General features: G+C 37.1%; 1 protein-coding gene and 1 non-coding gene across 9 annotated transcripts in view; both read left to right on the top strand.

The window, feature by feature from the left end:
• Window positions 1-7,780, top strand: part of CEP120 (centrosomal protein 120) — a 79,244-nt gene extending 71,464 nt beyond the window's left edge. For all 8 annotated transcript variants that reach the window (XM_067731574.1, XM_067731576.1, XM_067731572.1 and 5 more), the window contains 2 exons: window positions 1,957-2,102; window positions 5,930-7,780. In XM_067731574.1, the coding sequence (XP_067587675.1) occupies window positions 1,957-2,102; window positions 5,930-6,164 (381 nt within the window). In that variant the 3' untranslated portion in view covers window positions 6,165-7,780. The remainder of the gene's footprint in view (window positions 1-1,956; window positions 2,103-5,929) is intronic.
• Window positions 7,781-20,277: 12,497 nt separating this feature from the next.
• Window positions 20,278-20,384, top strand: LOC137222813 (U6 spliceosomal RNA). Its single transcript, XR_010942604.1, has one exon. It is a non-coding gene; the product is annotated as a U6 spliceosomal RNA (small nuclear RNA).
• Window positions 20,385-21,402: the final 1,018 nt, after the last annotated feature.

Raw genomic sequence — 21,402 nt, 5'->3', positions numbered from 1 at the left:
ATACACAAAACCAATTGCATATGAGTTTTTGATAAGTGAAGCTTCAAGAGGGTAATGTAAAGTAATGTCTTCAAAACAGGCACATAGGGACTTCCCTGGTGGCACAGTGGATAAGACCCCACGCTACCAATGCAGGGAGCCTGGGTTTGATCCCTGGTCAGGAAACTAGATCCCACATGCATGCCGCAACTAAGACCCCATACAACCAAGTAAATAAATAAAAATTTAAAAACTGAGGCAGACAAAAAGACAGATAAATTTAGACCATATTAGAATTAAATATAAAAGGCAAGACAAAGACTAGTGGAAAATATTTACAATTTAAATAATTGACAAAGGATTTATCCAGTATATGTAAAGAACCACACACATATCAATAAGGAAGGATGGACGGCCAAGTAGAGCAAAAGGCCAAATGGTTGAACAGGAATTTTACAGAATAAGAATGCCATTAAAAATATTAAAACACGTTCAACCTCATTAGTATTTGAAAAAATGCAAAATAAAATCATGAGATACCACTGCATAAGTTATCAGAATGGTTTAAATGAGAAAAAAGAAAAAGAAAAAACTGACATTACCCAGTTTTGGCAAGAGTATAGAGCACTGGAATGCTTACATGGGAGTGTAAATTAGTACTACTACTTTAAAAACAGACGATATTTACTAATATTGAAATTCTTAAACCCAATGACCCAGCACTTTGAATCGCACGTATATACACAGTAGAAATGCATACAAAAGTCCATGAATGTACGATAATGTTCACATCAGCTTTAAAATACAAAACTGGAAACTTAATGCAAATATCCGTCGGCAGTGGAATGAAAAGACTGTATATTCATCCAATAGAATGCTAAGTAGTACTGTGAATCATCAACTACACATAATACGAACGGATCTGAAAAAATGTTTAGCGAAAGAAGCCAGACATAAACTTACATTGTACAGTTCCACGTACACAAAGTTCAAAGCAGTGAAAACTTACTCATGGTGTTAGAAATTAGTCCTATCTTTGGTGAAGGATGAGTGGTCAGTGACTTGGGCGGGAGCACAGAGGGGCTTCTGGGGTTATGATAATCTCCTGTTTCTTGTTCTGGATGGTGGTTATGTGAGTAGTTCACTTTGTAAAATTTGACCAAAGTGCACCTTTATGATTTGGTAGTTTTGTTATTATTCAGTAAACGCTTCTTTTTTAAAAAAGATGATAGTACCTATTGATCTAAGCTTTCCCATTTAGGGGTTCTGTTCTAAAGAAAGAAAAGCACTTCTGATCCCTAAGGAAATATATAGAAAGATTCATGAGCTAACTTTGTTAGATGACAGGATGTCTTACTGCAGCATTCCAAAATGTCTGTTATTGAGAGAGTGGTTGACTAAATCATGGAATATACATTGTGTGGAATGTCACACATTTATATAAAAGAAATTTTATCATGTGCATAGATTTCTATGTAAGCCTTGAGAAAAGAGTGGAAAGGCATATTATTTCTTGAGGTAGGAGTGGAGTTACTAGTACAGGGACAGTTATTGAACCTTAGTACCTCTTTGTATAATTTGTATTTTGTATAATTAATTTGTATAATTTACCAGTCCTTTATATAATTGTAATTTCTTAGATGATTTTGTATAATTAACCATTTCTTAAATACTTCTCTTACCATTGGTCCTGTGGCAACTCATTGTGTTGATAGCAGACTCTTTCTTGCCTCTAACTACTATTAGATCTTACGATATTTAGCTAACCTCAATCACTGATTGGGCCGTGAGTGGTTATGGCTTATAACAAGAAGGGAGATCACAGAAAAGTTTGTAAAGAGAACCTGGGCTTTCTAGATAATAGAATCTGCAGTGTGTGGCTCTATCATGGGTGCTGTCAAGGAGGATTATAATCATAAGTCAAAGTCAAAAATATATTTATTCCTAACATTAGAGATCTGCTTTGTTTCTTTCAAGCGGGAGCAAGAAAGTCAAATGGCTCGTCTTAAAAAACAGCAAGAAGAGTTGGAACAGATGAGACTACGTTACTTGGCTGCTGAGGAAAAAGATACAGTAAACACCGAGAGACAAGAATTGTTGGATATAAGAAATGAACTGAACAGGTATAATAACTAAGAAATTACTTTTTTTCATACAAAAACTAAAGTTCAAATAGGACAACTTTTTATTTAGTCATTGGTCTAGGGAAAGTACAACATCAGGTCTTTCAAGAATAAGGTACATCATATATAAAATGTAGCTGAATTATACAGTAGAAAATCTTTGCCAAAGACCATTATTATTAACATTTTTTTGCCATGAACGTAGCCGTATTTAGCTTTTTTGTTTCCACTCATAGCATTAGTACTTTAAATTTTATTCCTGTGTGACTATTTTAGGATTATTGCTACTATTTCAAGGTAATTGATTATACTGAATTTTTAATTACATAAAGTAAAATAAATTTCAAATATTGTTATATTCTTAATGTAAGTAATACAGAATATAGCTCTTAATTATTGCCATGTGTGTCAGCAGCTATTTTAAATGCCTTATATGCCTATCTCCACTTTTTTTAATCCTCGAAGCAACTTTTTGAGGAAGATATTATCCCCATTTCGAGATGAAGAAACCAAGGATTAAAGAGATTTAAGTACCCTTTCCAAGGTCACACAGCTAGTAAATCGGGGAGCCAGAGTTCATATCTGATTCCAGAGGTTATATTTTTAACTACTCTGCAACAGTGGGCTTCTCTATAGTGTCATGTTCATCTTAGTTACAATTTCAAGTATTTGATGTTAGAAAAGTAATCATTAGGAAGCAGTATTAGAACAAATTACTGTCTTTTTAAGGGGAGTGTACAGGAAGACTTTCTAACTTAGTTTAGCAAGAGACTAGTATTTTTGTTGCAGCGAAGCATACTGTCTTAGCTCAGGCTGGCATAACAAAATACCATAGATTGGGTGACTTAAACAACAGAAATTTATTTTCTCACAGTCCTGGAGGCTAAAAGTTCAAGATCAAAGTGCCAGCATGGTTAGTTTCTGGTGAGGACTCTCTTCCTGACTTGTTAGACAGCTGCCTTACCTCTGTGTCCTCACAAGCTCTACTGTGTCTCTTCTAATAAGTGCATAAATCTCATCATGACACCCCTGCTCATGATCTCATCTAAACCTAATCATCTCCCAAAGGTTCCATCTCCAAATACCATCACATTTTGGGCTGGGGCTTTAAACATATGAATTTTGGGAGGACACAATGTGTACATAGGACATACATTTGACAGAATATCCCATGATATATCCCTATATAAATGGGGAAAATTCAGTCACTATATTAGGTGGGTTTGGAGCTGAATTACACCACTGCATTTAGAATATTAATGTATAAATATCAGTTGGAAAAGGTCAAGGTCTATAATGCATGCTACAGGGCTCAATTCACACTATTATTCTCTTTTTGTTCAGCAAATATTTATTTGGTATCTACTATGTCATAGGTTTGGAAGATATTACAAATTAATTTTAACATGTCCTTTGCCTTGCAAAATTTTGCTATTATATATAGCAATTTGTTTTAGTTTAGCAAATACATATTAAGCACCTACTGTTTGCTGAGCACTGTTTTGGTGGTTTAAACAAAGATAGCTATTTGCCGATAAGTCATATAAAATTAAAACTTATTATTAATGTCTTAATCAGTTAAGATTTAGGGAGAACTGAAACCAACAAGATTAAATACATTAGAAACAAAAGCAGAGTTCTCTATAAATTATAAGAAAAATCTCTCAAGTGATGGGCAAGACATAATAAAACAGTTGATGTGAGGAAGCCTAGGAGGGTTTAAGTGACTACTACTAACAATGTGACTTGGCTGCCAAAGAGCCAGTGCAGTTAGGGACATTCATAGAAGGAGTGTTCAATACACACTGTGGTAAAACCACCTCTGGGTTGTTCTTACCAGTGTGCAACAGACTTTAAGGGAAATCAGCTACCTAGAGAGCTGCCAAAGGAATGTGACCAAAAAGTGGTTAGGAGAGTGAAGGATATTAATTTGTAGAGAAGTCTTGGGCAAAGTATTAGAAAGTTCTCTTCAGATATCTGGAGGGCTACCATGTTAAAAATAATTCAGTAGGATTTCCTCTTGAACAGAATCATAGCCAGTTATTGGAGAGTATAAAGGCGCATACTGAGTTCAATATAAGAAGGAACTTTCTAACAGCAATTCTAAAAGCAGTAAGTTCCTAGTGACACGAAGCTGGGTGAGTGGAGTCCATACATAGTGTTTGTCAGGGAAGTAAAGTTTCCTTTGATAACTTTATGGACTTCTTCAGCCACGGGTTCTAAAATCCTGTTGTGATCATGAATGTTGATTGCATTTTAGTAAAGACTTGATAGGGATAATCTCTCAGTTGCGTAAAAATTTCATTTGTCCTTCATGCATAAACAAATGAACAGGGAAATGGTTGAACTTCCTGGTACATAGTCTGGCACTGTGTGTCATTAATCTCCCAAGAGGACCTCTTCCTCCAAGAGAGCTGTTGTAAGAGTTAGAGTAGGGGAAACAGCTATTCAGATATCTTCTCTTACTCATCCCCATGTGTTGCTCAGTTTTACTAGTGTCCCATTAATCACTTGATTTCCACCCCAGTCTCAAAGCACAGGGCCCTCACTATTTAGGGTTTTTTTCTTAGAACAGAGAGAGGTATTTGGTGTCCTTTTTGGACTGTATACCTCAGTTTCTTGTTCTTTTGTGAAGGATCTTAGGAGTCAGTTCAGGTTTCAGAGAGGTATATGAACAAACAAGACTGTACACTCCCAGTGCTCCTTGTCTGTCGGGGCAGGACACTCTCCTCCCAGGCTCTTCCTCCCTCTCCCCCCAAACGCCATGTGTAATTTGAGAAGTGGATTTGGTTCTCATTGGCTTACTTACCATGAAGACCATCTAGAAGCAGGGCCTTAGACTCAATTGCTTTTTTATCTTATTTATAAAGACAAAGGTTAGAAGTAGTTGCAAATTAAATATTTTCGTAGCCAGTTACGTAGAGTATAAAGTTATGTCTTAGTTGTAGATTCCAAATTAAATTAAAACCTACTCTGTGTCCAAACTTAGTATACTTACTAAGTGATAGTAATGCCAAGTATACTTCCCATTTTCAAGGTAAAGTGATTGATGATATTCCATTGTAAAGACCCAAATCCCAGGCTGGCACCTGCTCCCCTTTCTTCATCTCTTAGATAAGATCATCATGCATATAACTTGAAGCTATCCATACAGTCTCTTAAAATGTACATGCCCTTTGAACCAGGCATTCACATCTATAGAATATCACTTTCTATGAATACTTAGTAATATAAGCTCCATAATAACGGGAACTTTTCTTCTTGATTCAACTGCAGTATCCCCCAAACCTAGCACTGTTTATTAGTAAGAGTAAATATTTGTGGGGTGAATTTAGAAGAAAATTTTATGTTCAAAAAACATAACAAAAGTTTAATAACAACCTAAAGATCAATAATAATGATATAGGAAGATATTCATTATAGTAATAAGTGATACATATAATGTACAGAATTGCCTATATAGTTTTCTAAAAAGTTAGCAATACTGTGTTTAAAATACATGCATTTTTAAATTGAGAATACAGAAAATTATTACTCAGATTGGTTATCTCTGGTTAATAAGATTGTGATGATTTTCTTTTCTACACATTCCCCAAATTTCTACAGTTTTCATGTATTATATAATTAGAAAAACAAGTATTGTTTTTAAAACTGTCTTTTATAAGTGCCCTAACTCTGCCCAACCAAGTGGTTTTTGTTTTCTTCCTGAAAATATTACTAAAAAATGTATTTTACCACTAAATCATTTTGTTTTTAAGTGGTGTTGTTAACCGAAAACCAAGAGTGTTTGTTGCTTGCTAGAGTGGCATGCGTTCTTGACTTCTCAGGTTAAGGCAACAAGAACAAAAACAGTACCAGGATTCCAGAGAGATTGCGAGTGGAAAAATGGATGGCCCACATGGCAGTGCATTGGAAGAAGGTTTGGATGATTATTTGACTCGCCTCATAGAAGAAAGGGATACTTTGATGAGGACGGGTGTGTATAATCATGAGGATCGAATAATAAGTGAACTTGACCGACAGATCGGAGAGATTTTGGCAAAAAACAATGCCAGTAATTAATAACATTTGGAAAATCTTCACAGAGACTCCAGGTCTAAATTTTAATTTAATAGTAAAGCCCTCAAAAGAAGGGAAAATGGATGTTTTACAATGCAATTTTCAGTTTTTTATAAGCAAAATTTTGTATGTTATTGTATAGTATTTATTCGATTTTATTTACTTTATGCTACCTCTCCCACTCTGGTTTATTTGTAATTGCGTTTTATATTCTCATTTTTAATGACTTTTCAGTGTTTCTCATAATTTATAATTTCATGGCTAACTTTCAAAACAGCTTTTCACTAAATTTGTTCTCAGAGAAATGACTGTAGTAATTTCCAGTTACATAATTTTTTATGTTGAGCCAAAAGAGTACATGTTGCACTTTAAAAATGCTGTCCTGTTCATTTGAATAGAGGTATCTTAAAAGTTGAGACCACTTGTAAATGCAACTAGTTTTATTTAATTCATTTTAGATGAGCTGTCTTTTTTAACTTGTAACACTTGCAGGTGACACGTTCGAAAACAGAAAGCAGGATCAGTGCAGAGAAGCCATTTGTGATCTGTTGAGTGACAAATTAGTCATTTATTTAAGTAAAGTTAATACAGATTAAACTTGTTTCAACAGCTATTGAATTTTCAATTTTTTAGTATACTCTTAACTTTTAAGAATATGAAGTAATAGCTTAGTAAGTTTTCTCTGTCAGTCTCCTGCTCAAGATTGCATTGTTTTCTTTTGTTAAAAATAGAGAATTCATTTTGCAGTAATAGTAATACTAGTTGTTAATGTAAACCCTCTGTAATAAAACATGGAAACAGATGCATAAACGCTTTAGCTAAGAAAGTAGAGTGAAAACCTACTATTTTTGACTCCCCCTGAATTTAATCAGTCTTTTACAAAAGAACATGAGATTAAGCCATTGGATTTATGTAGTGCCATGTCAGTATAAATTTTTAAGAATTCCTTTACATCGTATTCTTCAGAGCCAACATTTGCCCTCAAAGCAACACTTTCCACTTCCTTTTACAGGGTACTGAAAAGGTTTGATTAGCAAATTCACAGATTAGGTGAGCTTTGAAATATATGTAGTTTAAAATTTCTTACTTCCAAATATAATAAATTTTAAGTATATACTTTAAGAAATATTTACTGATAACTTCCACAAAAACAGAATAGGCTATTTGGTGACACTAAATTTTCTGTTGTTTTCAAGGTGGTGTATTTCTTGTTTGGGAAATTAAAGTCTCTACATGCTTTATATGTTTTTTTCCTCCCCCCTTGTTAACAAGTATTAATCTGAAAACAACCCAAGAGTAAATAGAGAAATTACTGAGAGAATAATGAATATGTGAATTATAGCAAGAATGTGAAGTATTAATTATGGCTATGTATTTTCTCTCATTGATTTTTGTGCCACATGAATGGAACAGAAGTATTCTTTTTATTTGGGAAGGTCTTGGGGAAATATTGTGACTGTGCCTTCAGTTGCACTGTGTGCTGCATGTGACTTTTCAAACACTAGAGGGGGCCTCAGATTTAAAGAAACAAAAAGGACGTTTCTAAAATGGATGTGCGGTTTGCCTTCTCTAATCTTTTGGCTATGTATTTCATCAAATAAAAATGACACTTGTATGCATCTTTGAGTTTCTGAGCAGTCTGTTACTTTTTTGTTAAACGGATTGGGCAAGTGCTTGGCACTTCCTGTATCAAGTTACTTTGTATTTTTGGTTTTTAAGTGCTTACATTGCAGATAGATAATTTTATATGTTCTAAAATTGATTGGGAGAGTCTGAAATTTTAACACCTTTTTGTGGTCCTGTAGCAACAGACATTTCATTTGTAAGTGGCATTTACTGTATTTATACTGATTGCTCTTACTAAATTATCATCGGTGCCTGGGAGTTGAGTTATGACCATAGTAGAGAGATGAGTGAATGACCAAGTGAGTAGGTGAGTGAATAAGAAGTTTCCTCAGTACTATATGTAACAGCAGACCTTTCATCAGGTATTTTCATGTGAAACAAAGTTTACCTTTAAAATGTTTGTGATTCCTTTTCACGGAGAAAGCCTAGTTCCACGTGTAAGGCTAGCACACACTGCGCGGAAGGTGTATTACTACGTCTTCCCAGTATGTGTGGTGCCGTGTCTGTATAAATTGCAAGAGTTCCTTTACAGGTATATCCCAGTGATTTCTATATAGACTTGGGATCCTGTTGCTTCCAGCAGGTGTGGAAGTTTTGAGTATGATTTAAGGATGTATTAAGGCACTGCATGAACAATTTAAGATTACAACAGGCAAGTCTGATCAGATGACTTTCTCATCCACTTACTGCTCTGTCCAGATACGTCCCAGCCCGAATCTGAGTCCTCAGATTGCCCCAGTACATATTGCTTGTCCTCAGCCACCTCAGAATGGACTGACTGACCTGGTTCTTACAGTCTATAAAAAGGGTCCCCTGGTAGCTATGGATGGACCTTGAAAATTTGGCCTCTCACTACCATTGTGTCTGGCTTGACTGAATACCTGACTTGACTTTTTTATTGATATAATTCACATACCATAGGATTCACCATTTTAAAGTATGCACTTCCGTGATTTTTAGTATATTCACACGGTTGTGCAGCCATCATTGCTATCTAATACTGAAACGTTTTCACCATCCCCTAAAGAAGCACCACACTCATTAGCAATCATTCCCCCTTTACCCCTCTCCCCAGCCCTTGACAGCCACTTAGCTACTTTCTGTCTCTGTGGATTTGCCTATTCTGGACATTTCATATAAATGAAATTCCAGATTTGATCCTAAAATTGGAAACCTTAAGTATTTTTGTATGCCCAGCTTCTATGGTATATAGCATTTTATCAGATGTTAAATTAAATGAAACAGATGCAGAAGGCCCAAATAAGGGTATAACATTTTTCAATCAGTTAGTATAGCTTAGCTGTTCTTATCCATTACCTAGTAAAGCAGTGACCTAAAATAGAGAACGGTAGATAATGTTCTGCCGTAACACCTCTGAGCAGTCCTCTTACGCTGGAAATGGATTATCGATACAGGGCATGTGTCGTGCCACTGGTATCCTGTCAAAATTGCACACTTTCCCACGTGATTTCTAGAGTGGGGATAAGGAGAAGCATGGTTAACTAGAATAGAAGGTCCATGAGGACAGAGGTTAGGTCTGTCTTACTTTCTGCCATTTGCCAGGACTAAAATAGTGGCTTCCCCAGGTAGGTACTCAATAGTTGCTGCATTCATGAAGAAAAAATAGTGTATGGTCTGCCAGTCAAAATAGACATAAAAATTAATGACTGAGGCACTGGGAGAATGCGCTTTCCTGGCCTCACTGACCCGGCTCTGTTGAAACTGAGGGATTTGTTTGTTGGATTGTTTGGCTTTTATTTATTTATTTTTGTTTTTGTGGTATACGGGCCTCTCACTGTTGCGGCCTCTCCGGTTGCGGAGCACAGGCTCCGGACGCGCAGGCTCAGCGGCCATGGCTCACGGGCCTAGCCTCTCCACGGCATGTGGGATCTTCCCACACCGGGGCACGAACCCGTGTACCCTGCATCGGCAGGCAGACTCTCAACCACTGCGCCACCAGGGAAGCCCTGTTTGGCTTTTTAAAAGTATGCTTCAATTGCATTGCGACAGAAGGTACAATAGAGGTTACCTGGGAGAGGGGGTGCAGGAATTGGGGAGTTACTGCTGAATAGGTACAGAGTTTCTGTTGAGGATGATGATAGTGGAAATGGTTGCATTGTGGATATATGTAACGCCACTGAATTGTATGCTTAAAATTGTTAAAATTTTGTGTTATATACATTTTACTACAATTTAAAAAAAAGTTTGCTTCAGATCTGCCTACCCAGTGTTTAAATACTAAAAGGGTTTTTGCACATGAGCCTCCTGGCAAGCCATTTTTAAAGATACTATCCTTTCATTCCTTGATTGTAGGAGTGGATCAGATACTTCATTATACGTTTGTAGTGCCTTTGTTGGTAAATTCTGAAATTAGTGAAAATTAATGGCTACTTTTTCATCCCAACCTCTAAAGGTAAAATTGGAGCATCCTTGAAACTTGGAATTGTAATGCCTTCATGTATTATAAAATTAAGGTCTTATTATCCTTTTAAAAAAGAATAATGACAAAATCAACATAAAACAGTACTGGTTATTTAATTTAGCAGGTAGTCCAGAACATGGACATAAATTTGAGTGAGAATTTTTCACAGTGGATTACTAGTTCCCTAAATTAGGCTTAATATCTTTTCGATTGAGGTAGTCTGTTAGTTTGGTAGTCTGGTAGTTTGTTGCTACTGTGAGGTAGTCTTATTGTTGGTTGGTGGTCTTATTAATTGACGAAATGGTTTGTGTGGGAGTGCTGAATAAAGTCTGGGTGGATAATTTTTAACATGGTATGACTTGAAAATTCAAATCCGTCTTTGATATTTGTGTTTTGGCAACTGGGACAAAGGCCTCAGAACCCAGACTTTCCAGCATGCACTTCTTCTGCCACCTGCCTTAGAACACAATCTATGTATCTTCCTATCCGATGGGCCCTCGGCTTCTGTGACTTGGCAGACAAAGACATAACTCCTCCATCTTGGTGTAAATGTGGAAGTACAGACGGAAATGTTTAAGCACCTAAATTTTTCACTGAAACCAAAAGCACTAGAGTGCTCACTGATTTTGTTATATAACCTCTATTTGGCATCAAATTAGAACCCACTATTGTTAGGAATGTAACAGTAGAAGGGCTGCTATATACTTAAATCTCATTTTATTTGCTTCTCTGGGGGTTGTCTTCATGTTTTCTTTAGAAATGTTTTTACAGATGTAGGCTCTTCAGATATAAAGTTGCTGAAATAGAGACTCAGAAGTTTAGCTTTCAAATTGAAGGGGGGTGGAAATCTGTTTAGAAAGATTAATTTATAGATAAATAATTTACTGACTCTGATACGTTAATGTACGATAATCCCTAGAGGCTTTTAAAGATGTAGTCATTATATTCATAGGGTTTCTAAGAATGTTAAACCTGTCATTCATAATAGGAGAGAACTAAAATAGGGTCCATTTATAATTTCTTCTTGGAAACATTTCATCCACAAATTCACAGACAAATATTTTTTCTTTTCCAAATAGCTTATCTAATAGTTGGACAGCACAACCCTTTTCTTGATTAACATGTTAACTAGTCAAAAGCATGCAGATTCATTGGATGAGTGCTGAATTTTCCTCAATATTTTAGATTAGAACTTGGCCAGGGCAAATGAAATATTATTGCAAAATCCTACTTTGACATTTTTGTAAATTTTAGTGAATGCCAACCCAATAGTGAGAGAGTCTATGCCTAGATTTGCTCATTTTTTAAGCAAATTCTCATATTAATGAATAGATGGAGCAAGGTGAAAAGCATTAAAGAACTCATTTCATTTCTATGACTTCTTTCTGTAATCTGAAAAATTGAGAAAGATTTGGTTACTAAAATTTCCATCTGTTTTCTTGAGAGAAATTCTGAATTTCAAGCAAGGCTGTTATTGCATTACTTGAATTCAGTTCAGATTGTGTGCCAAGATGCCCTGAAAATGGGATGTCAAATCAAGAACTTGAGATATTAATATTCAGCACATATCTTGAGTCATCCTGTTTAGATTGGATGAGATAGTATAGCAGACTGGTGTAGCGCCCGGTTGTTGCCTCAAGGAAGGAACTTTCAATTCCTGATTTAGCTTCATTGTTGGCAGATGAGATTAATGGTATTCTCTTGAAGGTTTCTGGCAGAAGTTTATTTAGGTAACCAACTGAAATTTGTAAAATTTGCACAAAGAGAATAAAGGTACCAAATAGGAAAGTTTTATAGTCTTCAGAAGTGATTTAGCCCACAGACTTCTTTTTCACCAATAAAAACTGTAATAGCCAGCCCACATTTGGCCTACCACCTCTCTCCCTGTTATCAATCCACACTTCTTTCTCTCTTATCTCCCTATGAATGTGTAAGTGTTTACTGGGAACAAATGACACCCAAAATTTGTCTGTAAAAGATTCTTTATAAACCCCCCAAAAACGAAAAGGAAGAAAGAAAGAAGGAGAAAGAAAAACGGGGGAAAGAAAGAGTGGAAAGAAGAGCTCACACCTCAATTTTCCTGTGGTATACCTTTTCTTTTTCTTCCTAAGGTCTATAAAATTGTCAGGTGGGTTCACTGGTTCGATTACTCTTTACCCCTTATATTATCACTTGAACCTTAGTGTCACTGTCCAGATCTATCTGAATATGTCTATGAATCTAGCAGTATACGTACACATGAGAAGTAATTGTCAATCTAGTATATTCTGGCATGAATCTAAGCTTAAAATTTGGAGCACATGTGCAGTATTCATTTCAATGCTTCCTTCAGTGTGTGTACATAGTTAGCAATTGCTAGTGGCATGCTGTTCTACCAAGTGAAAGAGAATAATCTGCCTGTTCCACAGAGATCAAATTATAGATTTATATACATTTATTATATATAATATATATATACACATACACACTATATGTAAGTGCTTTATGTAGTATACAGTTCTACATACAGTTGATTATTGAACAATGCATGTGTTAGCAGTGCCAACCCTGGCAGTCAAAAATCCACTTGTAACTTTAGGACGACCCTCCTGCCTGCGGTTCTGCATCTGAAGATTCAACCACAGATCACATAGTTCTATAGTATATATTTGTATAAGTGGACCTATACAGTTCAAACCCATGTTGTTCAAGGGTCAACTGTAGTTATAATATAAAGTATTACTATTGTTCTTCCTAGTATGTAATCTTGGGAAGAGATTATACCCTTCATGGTTATCAGGAAAAACTACAGGTGACAGTACACCTCCAATCCCTTCATGTAATCAACAGCAAAGAATGACCAAAATAGCATTTCTGCATTTTCCTTCTCCTCATCCTTTATCTACACTCACTGTTCTGTTTCTGATAGATTCTGTTACTATAAAGTAGAGTAAGCAACAAAGTTTCCAATCACAGCTTTATTAGTAGAAGCTTTGCTCATGCATGTTATTTTATATCAAGAGTTTTTCTCAGATTTTGTAAGAGTATTTGGATACTAAATTTGATATTAAAAGTAGCATCAAACTTGTTTGAACCAGAGGAACAATTTATGTCATAAGCTACATCAGAGTAGTTGCTAGTCACACTAAAACTTCAGAGGTAGGTATAGGGGGAGAATGAGAAAAACAACAACAAACCAGTATGTTTATAAGCCTGTGCTCCCAAAGCTTAGCTAGCAAAGCGGGATGTGTATGTAGGCAAACTCAGCTGGAATCTAAGATGGCCTTAAAATCCATAGTGTCCAAAGCATTTCCATAGAATGTGTCATAGCCAATTCTGGGTACGAGTGACAATAGCAGTCAAGTGAGAAAAAGCATTTGTCAAAATCCAACATCCATTCCGGATAAACACTCCCAGCAAACTAAGAATATAAGGGAACTTCTTCAATCTGATAAAGGACATCTACAGGAGCCTATAGCTAACATACTTAATAGTAAAAGAGTGAGTGCTTTCCCAAAAGCTCAAAAACAAAACAGTATCTGCTCTCATTCTCTCTGTTCAAGACTGTATGAAAGGTTCATAGCCAGTGAAATAAGGCAGAAAAGAACCAGATAATGGAGTAGGAGATACCAGCCTTCATTCCTCAAGAAAATATAACAAATATGCAGCTATTCGTGAATGAAAACAGCCCTGGGAGGACTCAAGAGTCCAATTAAGAGCCTATAGCAACACAGTGGAACCAAACGAGAATAACTGCACGACAAAGATCTCCGAGGAGATCAGCATAGCTGAGGTGTCCAGAGACAGCTAGGAACCAAAAAATAAAAAAGGTGAAGGCTATCGGTGTCAGCCACATGGCAAAGGCCACCACATTCCCCATGGCATGCTCTGTGGAGAATCCCAACAGACTTTGCCACTGAGGAGCTCAACAGCCCCCATGACAGTATGGACTACTCCATTGTGTTTGTGCATATGAATCCCAATGGCCTGCTCCACAGAGAATACAAGCAGATTTCACTGAGGTAAGCAACAACCATTGCCATCATGGACCCCTCAGAGAGGAGATACTACAACCCCCCAAGAAAGAGTCTGGTGTCCTGGAACCAAGGATGCCACCCCTCCCACCAAGCCTCATACTTACCCCAGACCCCAGAGCCACAGCTGTTCTGCATGTCCCAAAACTTCAGACCCTGACTGTGCATGTGCTCTTTGTGTGCCTGTTCTGTGTGTACCCACATCTTGGGCACTGGAGTCAACACCACTGAGGGCTAGGCAGTGCCCCAGATTCTGGAGTTACTGTCTCTACAAATGCACCCACTCTCCAGCTCCCAGCTCCTTGGCTGCTCAGCTTGCACCAACATCTCAGATACCAGAGCAACCACCACTGTGGGCAGCCAGTGCCCCAATCCCTGGAGCCGCTGTTGCTCTGTGGACATCCACTCCAGAGCCCAACTTCATAGCTGTTCCATGGTGCCTATGCATCAGACACCAATGCCAACTCTACCACGACGGCTCTCATGAGCTGGACATGGATCCAAAAGGGATACCCTTTGCCATGACAACCCCAGCAGGAGAAGAAAGATCAGGAGTTCCCTAGAAGACTTTACCGCCAAAGACCCCATCAGACCCCACCACTGCTTCAGACAGTCACGGCCCTGGCCAATGAAGACCCCAGCAATCTTTGTGAACAGTGACCTCAGCTGATGGAGCTGCAGGGAGCAGCAGCACCAGGACTTACCTGGAGCCAGAACTACCACACCCCACTCAGCCACTGCCCTTGTACCACATGCTGATGATCTTTTCCCACCAAAACCTGTCCATAAATTCTGGAAGAGGTTACTGTTCCATCAAATGCAGACATCAACACAAGCCTACAATAAAGGTGAAAAATCAAGGAAGCATGACACAACCAAAGAAACACAATAATTTTCCAGTAATCAACTCCAAAGAAATAAAAACTATGAATTGACAGAGAATTCAAGATAATTGGTTTAAGGAAGACTAGTGAGCTATAAGAGAATACAAATAGACAAATTAGGAAAACAATACATAAACCAAATGAGAAGCTCAACAGAGAGAGAGAGAGAGAAATCATAAAAACAAAACAAAACAAAACAAAACCCAAAAAAAAAACATATTCTGGAGCTCAAGATTATAATGGAATGAAAAAAAAAATGCAAGAAGAACATCAACAGCAGGCTTTAATGATACAGAAGAAAGAATCTGTGAACTTGAGAACAGGTCATTTGTTATTATCCAGTCAGAGGAGAATAAAGAAAAAAGAATGAAAAACAGTGAAGAAATCCTATGTGAATTATGGGATACCATTAAGTGAAACAATATATGTACTATGAGAGTACCAAAAGAGAGAAAGGGGGCAGAAAGCTTATGTAAAGAAATAATGACTAGAGAGATCAAGATGGTGGAGTAGGAGGATGCTAAGCTTGTCTCCCCTCCATGAACACATCAAAATATATATATATATATATATATATATATATATATATATATATATATATATATATATACACATGTGGAGCAATTCTCACTGAAAACAAACTGTAGACTGGCAGAAAGACTATAAAGGCGATAAAGAAACCAAGGCTATAAAGAAAGAGCCACACAAAGTCAGGTAGGAAGGAAAGAGAAGTGATCATCTCAGGACCTGCACCCCTGGGAGGGGACACAGAAGGGGGGTATTACACAGGCCTGGAGATACTTCCTGGGAAGTGAGTGGTTCAAACCACATATGGGACGTGCCAGACCTTGAGTCCAATACCAGGAAGATGAGTCCCCTTGGCTTGTTTGAGGACCAGTAAGACTAGTAGGGGGGCTGTGAGAAACTTGGACTGCACTTGTGAAGTGCAAGCACATGCTTCCTTGTTCCCCAAACAAGGCTGAGTAAGCAGTTTGAGACTGCCTGGGACCCTGGCCAGTTTCCCATGACACCCCACCATGCACCCTGGCCCACACTCAGTGCCCACTCTGGCCCCTCTTGCTCTGTGGGGCAGCATCCCACTAGGATGAAGGTTGCTGCTGCCAGGGGGAATGTGCAGTTGTGGAGGACGGAGCTGGCTTATACCTGGCACTACATCTGAATGGGTTTGGAGTGGCCCTTCCTGGCACTCTTGGAGGCAGCAGATCAGGAGTGGTCTGGAACTCTGGATGGTATATGGGACCACTCCAGTACAGGCCCTGGCCTGCACTGGGTGCCTGATCTGGCCCCTCTTGCTCCAACTCTGCTTCCATCTGGAGCTAAGGTATTAATGCTGGGCGGAGTGAGGAGCATACACTTAGAACAGAACCAGCTTGGATCCAAACCTCAGGGCCTCTTCTTTAGCACCTTGAGACCTGAAGCCACCCTCAATACAGTGGTGTCAGGCACTGAACATAGGAGAAGCCCCAGCTCACACCTGGCTCTGGCTCTAGCTCTGCCATCTCTGTGGCCCACCTCAGTGATAGCTGTCAGCATACCCTGGGGGAAGACATGACTCATGTTCTCCCATCAAAAGCCACTAGACACACACAGACTGTAGATGGACACACCCACATAAGGACATCCCTTCAAGACCAGGATGGGTAACTCTTACATCTAATTTCATAGAAATAGAGAAACTTATGGAAAATGAAAAGACAGGAATTTGTTTCAAATGCAAGAATAAGAAAAAAACCTCTGCACACATCCTGAGCTGACATGTCAGTGCATCCATTTCTCACCAGGATCTCTACCTGAATCACCAGGTAAAAGGCCTCTGCCCACAACACATTATAAACAAGTGAAACTAGACAGAGCACAAAGGAAAACAAAAGCTTTGTAGAGTCTGAGGACAAGAAGGCAGAGTAGAAGGACCTGAGCTCACCTGCTCTCATGAAAACACCCAAATCACAACTAACTGCTGAACAACCATCAACAAAAGAGACTCGAACCTACTGAAAATGATATTCTACTTCCAAAGACAAAGAAGAAGCAACAACAAGATGGGGGCAGACACCAGAAGCAGCAGCAACTAAATTCCTGCAGCCTGTGGGACTGCAAACACAGAAAGTTAGACGAAATGAGATGGCAGAGGAATATGTTCCAGATGAAGGAACAAGATAAAACCCCAGAAGAACAAGTGAAACAGAGATAGGCAATCTACCTAAAAAAATAATTCAGAGAAATGATAGTAAAGATGATCCAAGATCTCAGAAAAAGAATGGAGGCACAGACCAAGAAGACATAAGAAATGCTTAACAAAGAGCTAGATGATATAAAAAACAAACAGAGTTGAACAATACAATAACTGAAATGAAAAATACACCAGAAGGAATCAATAGGAAAATAAATGAGGCAGAAGAACAGATAAGTGAGCTGGAAGAAAGAATTGTGGAAAGCATTATTGTGGAACAGAATAAAGAAAAAAGAATGAAAAGAAATTAGGACACTTTAAGAGACAACTGGGACAACATCAAATTCACCAACATTCACATTATAGGGGTCCCAGAAGGCGAAGAGAGAGAGAAAAGGCCCGAGAAAATACGTGAAGAGATAATAGCTGAAAACTTCCCTAACATCGGAAAGGAAACAGTCACCCAAGTTCAGGAAGCACAGAGAGTCCCAGGCAGGATAAACCCAAGGAGGAACACACTGAGGAACATATTAATCAAATTGACAAAAATTAAAGACAAAGAGACAATATTAAAGCAACAAGGGAAAAGCAACAAACAACATACAAGGAAATTCCCATAAAGTAATCAGCTGATTTCTCAGCAGAAACTCTGTGGGTCAGAAGGGAGTGGCATGATATATTTCAAGTGATAAAAGGGAAAAGCCTACAGCCAAGAATACTCTACCCATCAAGGCTCTCATTCAGATTTGACAAAGATATCAAAAGCTTTACAGACAAGCAAAAGCTAAGAGAATTCAGCACCACTAGACCAGCTTTGTAACAAATGCTAAAGGAACTTCTCTAGGAGGAAAGGAAAAGTCACAACTAGAAACAAGAAAATTACAAATGGGAAGGCTCACCAGTAAAGGCAAACGTAAATGTAGTAGATCATCCACACACAAATATGATATCAAAACCAGCAATTGTGAGAAGAGGAGAGTACAAATGCAGGATATTGGATGTGCATTTGAAATTAAGAGACCAGCAACTTAAAACAGTTGTGTATATATATAGATTACTACATCAAAAACTCATGGTAACCACAAACCAAAAGTCTACAATAGATGTACACACAAAAAAGAAAATGCAATACAAACACAACACTTAAGATAGTCATCAAATCACAATAGAACAAAAGAGGAAGGGAAGAAAAAAGACCTACGAAAACAAGTCCAAAACAATGAATAAAATGGCAATAAGAACATACATATCAATAATTACCTGAAATGTAAACAGATTAAAACATAGACTGGCTGAATGCATACAAAAACAACACCCATATATGTGCTGTCTAAAAGAGACACACTTCAGATCTAGGGACACATACAGAATGAAAGTGAGGGAATGGAAAAAGGTATTTCATGCAAATGAAAATTTCATGCAAAAGAAAGCTGGAGTAGCAATACCAATATCAGACAAAATAGACCTTAAAAAAAAAGACTTACAAGAGACAAAGAAGGACACTACATAATGATCAAGCAATCCATCCAAGAAGAAGATATAGCAATTGTAAATATATATGCACCCAACATAGGAGCACCTCAATATATAAGGCAAATGCTAACAGCCATAAAAGGAGAAATTGACAGTAACACAATAATAGTGAGGGGCTTTAATACCCCATTTACATCAAGGGACAGATCATCCAGACAGAAAATCAATAAGGAAACACAGGCCTTAAATGACACATTAGACCAGATGGACTTAATTGATATTTATAGCGCATTCCATCCAAAAGCAGCACAATACATCTTCTCAAGTGCACATAGAACATTCTCCAGGATAGATCACATGCTGGGCCACAAAGCAAGCCTCAGTAAATTTAAGAAAATTGAAATCATATCTAGCACCTTGCCTGACCACAACACTATGAGATTAGAAATCAACTACAAGAAAACAATTGTGAACACAAATATGTGGAGGCTAAACAATATATTACTAAACAACCACTGGATCACTGAACAAATCAAACAGGAAATAAAAAATACCTAGAGACAAATGAAAACGAAAACAGGATGATCCAAAACATATGAAATGTGGCAAAAGCAGTTCTAAGAGGGAACTTTATAGCAATACAATCTTACCTCAGGAAATAAGAAAAATCAAAAATAAGCAACCCAACCTTATACCTAAGCAACTAGAGAAAGAACAAATAAAACCTAGAGTTAGCTGAAAGAAAGAAATAATAAAAATCAGAGCAGAAATAAAAGAAATAGAGATGAAGAAAACAATAGAAAACATCAATGAAACTAAAGGCTGGTTCTTTGAAAAAATAAGCAAAATAGATAAACCTTGAGCCAGACGCATCAAGATAAAAAGAGAGAGGGCTCAAATCAATAAAGTTAGAAATGAAAAAGGAGAAGTTACAACTAACACCATAGAATTACAAAGGATTATAAGACACCACTACAAGAAACTATATGCCAATAAAATGGACAATCTAGAAGAAATGGAAAAATTTCTAGAAAGGTACAATCTCCCAAATCTGAACCAGGAAGAAATAGAAAGTATAAACAGACCAATCACAAGTACTGAAATTGAAACTCCCAATGAACAAAAGTACAGGACCAGATGGCTTCACAGGCGAATTCTATCAAACATTTAGAGAAGAGTTAACACTGATCCTTCTGAAACTGTATCAAAAAACTGCAGAGGAAGAAACACTCCTTAACTCATTCTATGAGGCCATCATTCTGATATCAGTACCAGACAAAGATACTGCAAAAAAAAAAAAAAAAGAGAGAATTAAAGACCAATATCACTGATGAACATAGACGTAGAAGTCCTCAACAAAATACTTGCAAACCGAATCCAACAGTGCATTAAAAGGATTATGCACCATGTAAAGTGGAATTTATCGAAGGGATGCAAGGATTTTTCAGTAACTGCAAATCAGTGTGATACTCCATGTTTACAAATTGAAAAATAAAACCATATGTTCATGCTCACTTTGGCAGCATATATGCTAAAATTAGAATGATACAGAGAACATTAGCATGGCCCCTGTGCAAGGATGAAATGGAAATTCATAAAGCATTTCATATTTTTAACAGACAAAAAGGGAGAAATTGATAGGAATATAATAATACTAGGAGAATTTAACACCCTACTCACATCAATAGACAGATCTTCCAGACAGAGAATCAATAAGGCAACAGAGATACTAAATGATACACTAGAACAGTTAGATTTAATTGAGATTTTTAGGAAATTACATCCAAAAAAACCAGAATACACATTCTTTTTGGTACACGTAGAACATTCTCTAGGATTGAACACATACTAGGGCACAAAACAATGCTCAGCAAATTTAAGAGTATAGAAATTATCTCAAGCATCTTTTCCGACCACAACAGCATGAAACTAGAAATTAATGACAGAAAAAGAAATGAGGAAAAACAATTACACAGAGACTAAAAAACATGCTACTAAAAAACCAATGGGTCAATGATGAAATCAAAGAGGAAATTTAAAAACACTCAGAGACAAATGACAATGAACACACAAAATCTGTGGGATACAGAAAAGCAGTTCTTAGAGGGAAGTTCATAATAATACAGGCCGTCTTCAAAAATATAAGAAAAATCTCAAATAAACAACCTAACCTACCACTTAAAAGAATTAGCAAAAGAAAAAGAAACAAAACCTAAAGTCAGCAGAAGGAAGGAAATAATAAAGATCAGAGAGGAAATAAATAAAATAGAAATTTAAAAAAATAGAAAAATTCAATAAAACCAAGATCTGACTCTTTGAAAGGATAAACAAGATTGACAAATCTCTGGCTTGGCTCCCCAAGAAGAAAAAAGAGAGAGAACCCAAATAAACAAAATGAGAAATGGAAAAGGAGACATAACAACACATACTGCAGAAATATAAAAAACCTTAAGGGAATACTATGAACAATTATATTAAAACAAATTCAACAATCTATAAAAAAGGACAAGTTTCTAGAAACATACAGTGCACCAAAATTGAATGACAAAGGAATTAGATAATTTGAACAGACTGATCACTAGAAGTGAAATAGAATCTGTAATTTTAAAAATCCCTACAAACAAAAGTCCAG

The sequence above is a fragment of the Pseudorca crassidens genome, chromosome 3 (assembly GCF_039906515.1).
Source record: "Pseudorca crassidens isolate mPseCra1 chromosome 3, mPseCra1.hap1, whole genome shotgun sequence".
Lineage (NCBI taxonomy): Eukaryota > Metazoa > Chordata > Mammalia > Artiodactyla > Delphinidae > Pseudorca > Pseudorca crassidens.
This window is presented reverse-complemented; position numbering and strand designations above follow the sequence as displayed.